The sequence below is a fragment of the Buceros rhinoceros genome, unplaced genomic scaffold, assembly GCF_000710305.1.
Source record: "Buceros rhinoceros silvestris isolate BGI_N320 unplaced genomic scaffold, ASM71030v1 scaffold24118, whole genome shotgun sequence".
Lineage (NCBI taxonomy): Eukaryota > Metazoa > Chordata > Aves > Bucerotiformes > Bucerotidae > Buceros > Buceros rhinoceros.
Genome location: NW_010425486.1, coordinates 1 through 2221, shown reverse-complemented (window position 1 = coordinate 2221; position 2221 = coordinate 1). Strand labels below are relative to the sequence as shown.

At 58.8% G+C, this 2221-nt stretch overlaps 1 protein-coding gene across 1 annotated transcript in view; it reads right to left on the bottom strand.

The window, feature by feature from the left end:
• Positions 1 to 1323, bottom strand: part of HYI (hydroxypyruvate isomerase (putative)) — a 1509-nt gene extending 186 nt beyond the window's left edge. The window contains exons 1-5 of the mRNA XM_010141177.1: positions 1212 to 1323; positions 987 to 1065; positions 776 to 825; positions 491 to 560; positions 197 to 331 (exon numbers count right to left, since the gene is read on the bottom strand). Of these exons, the coding sequence (XP_010139479.1) occupies positions 197 to 331; positions 491 to 560; positions 776 to 825; positions 987 to 1065; positions 1212 to 1316 (439 nt within the window). The 5' untranslated portion in view covers positions 1317 to 1323. The remainder of the gene's footprint in view (positions 1 to 196; positions 332 to 490; positions 561 to 775; positions 826 to 986; positions 1066 to 1211) is intronic.
• Between the last annotated feature and the right edge of the window lie 898 nt (positions 1324 to 2221).

Sequence of the window (2221 nt, the reverse complement as noted above, 5' to 3'; positions counted from 1 at the left end):
GTCCAGCCAGCCCAGACCTTCCAGGGTGTCTCCGGCAATGAGAGATGAGCGTCCTGCTGACACCCCCAGGCACGCTGGAGCAGCTTCTGCTCTGCCAGGGCTGCCATCCCCAGGTAGGGATTGATGCTCAAGACCTGCCTGTCTTTGCATGGTACCCAGCCAGCTGGTCCATGCTTGGACCTGCAGGCCCACCCACCTTTCGGAGCATACTCGCACCCCACGTAGCCAGTGTAGCCAAGGGACTCGAGGAGCTTGAAGATGTAGGGGAAGTTCAGCTCCCCAGGGCTGTCGGGCTCATGCCGCCCTGGCACCTGTGCAATCTGGATATGACCTAGGGAGGGAAGGGGAGATGCTCTGCCCAAGGCAGCCCTGCCTGCTGTCTTCTCTAGGAACGAGACAAGGTGACCCCAGAGCAGTCCCATGTGCCCAGCCAGCCACAGCAGAGCATGGCTGTGGCCACAGAGGAGCCAGTTTGGGTACAGGGTGTTACCGATGAGTGGGAAGTATGTCTCCAGGTTGCGTGACAAATTCCCATCCATGATCTGGCAGTGAAAGAGGTCCTGTGGGAGAGAGAGCAGAGCGCTGTTGTCTCTCTCTCAGACGACGGACTGTTCAGCAGTGAGCGGTCAAGTACAGCTGTGCTACAGTCCCTGTCCCTCCCCATGTACCCAGGAGGGGATTACAAGCCCACAGCCCCTGCCAGCGACTGCCCTGTGTGCCTGTGCAAGGTTCTGTGGTGGAGGGTGGACCCTGGAGATCTTCAGTGCTGACTCACCAGCTGCAGCTTCAGGTTGGGCCGTCCCACCTTCTCCAGGATGGCAGCAGCTATGGGTGCAAGAAGTGAGTGACCATCACCCCCAGCCTGGAAGCTTCATGTTGAAGCCCTGAGCACCGCCCCCCTTCATCAGCCGTGCTCCCTCAGCATCTCCCTGCAGGTGTGGCAACCTCCTCCCTTGGAGGAGACTGGGGAGAGATGTCTGCCTTACCTTGGTGTGGGGTGTTCAGGTAGTACCGGGGGTCAGTGATGCGGTTATTAATAGGCTCCACCAATCCAATCATGTCTTCCTGTAACACAGTAATGTCACCCTGCAGAGCATCCTGTCACCTCTGCCGCAGGGAATGCTCCTTCCTCATGCCAGGCTGGTGGGGGAGTCTCCATCCTGGGCACCCTAAGAGATGCACCTGCAGAGCAGGACCCATTTCCTGCTCACCTGGGCCAGGAGGTCAGCAGCATATCTGAGATTCTCAGTGAAGGTGGTTTCCATCTCGCCTGCCGTTGCTGCCCGGTCTGTACCCAGGGGAACCCGCCCAGCCATCAGGTGGATCCTGTAGGCAGAGAGAGCTCAGCCACAGTCAGCAGCTCAGTCCCCGAGCAGGTAGTCGGATCTAGTACGCTTCCTCTGCCAAAAGAGGGCCAGGCTGGGGGAGCAGACACAAAGTGTTAAAGAGCAGCCACCTCCCATGCAGGAGGGGCACCAGGCACAGAGGGATGTCTTTGAACCTTCTGCCTGACAAATTGTAGACCTTGATTCTTCCCTCTTTTGCCAGCTGCCTCCACCTGCCTCACTCCAGGGCTGGAGCTTTCTTGGGGTCTCGCTCCTGGGTCTGCCCTGAGGCCAGCATGATGGGCAGCAAGGACACTGCCTCTGCCAGGGACGGGTGGGATGCCTTGTCTCACCACTTGCTGGCTTAGCAAGGGAAGGGACAGGGGCCAGCACTGGGCTACACCAGGCTGCAGAGCTCAAGGGCCAAGCGAGAGCAAGGTCCTTCAGCAACCGTTTGGGAAGGGTGTACAGTGGGAACAAAAACCTTTGCAGTCTGCCTGTTACCAGACTGCAAATGGGTTTGGGCAGCCTGGAGCCCGCCTGGCCCATGCCCTCTGCAGGGATTCGGACCACGTTCCTAAGGGAATGAATGATGCAAAGTAAATGGAAGAAAAGGGCCACGTTGGTTTTCTGAGGGGGTTGTGCCAGGCTAATTGCATCTCTTACAGTGTCTCTGCTGTGCTATAATCAGCCTGGCCGTCAGTAAAGCAACTGTTGTGGCGTCCTGGGGAAAATGACTGGGGAGGAAAAGGGGAGGACAGACAGGAGCCTCCACGGCAAAGGACGGGGTCAGAGAAGGGCGCATGGCAGCTTTGGGTCAGCTCCCAGCGGGTGCACTAAGGCTGGCTCCCACCCGACAGCCAAGCACGGAGATGCTGCCCGGGAGAGGCTCCGTG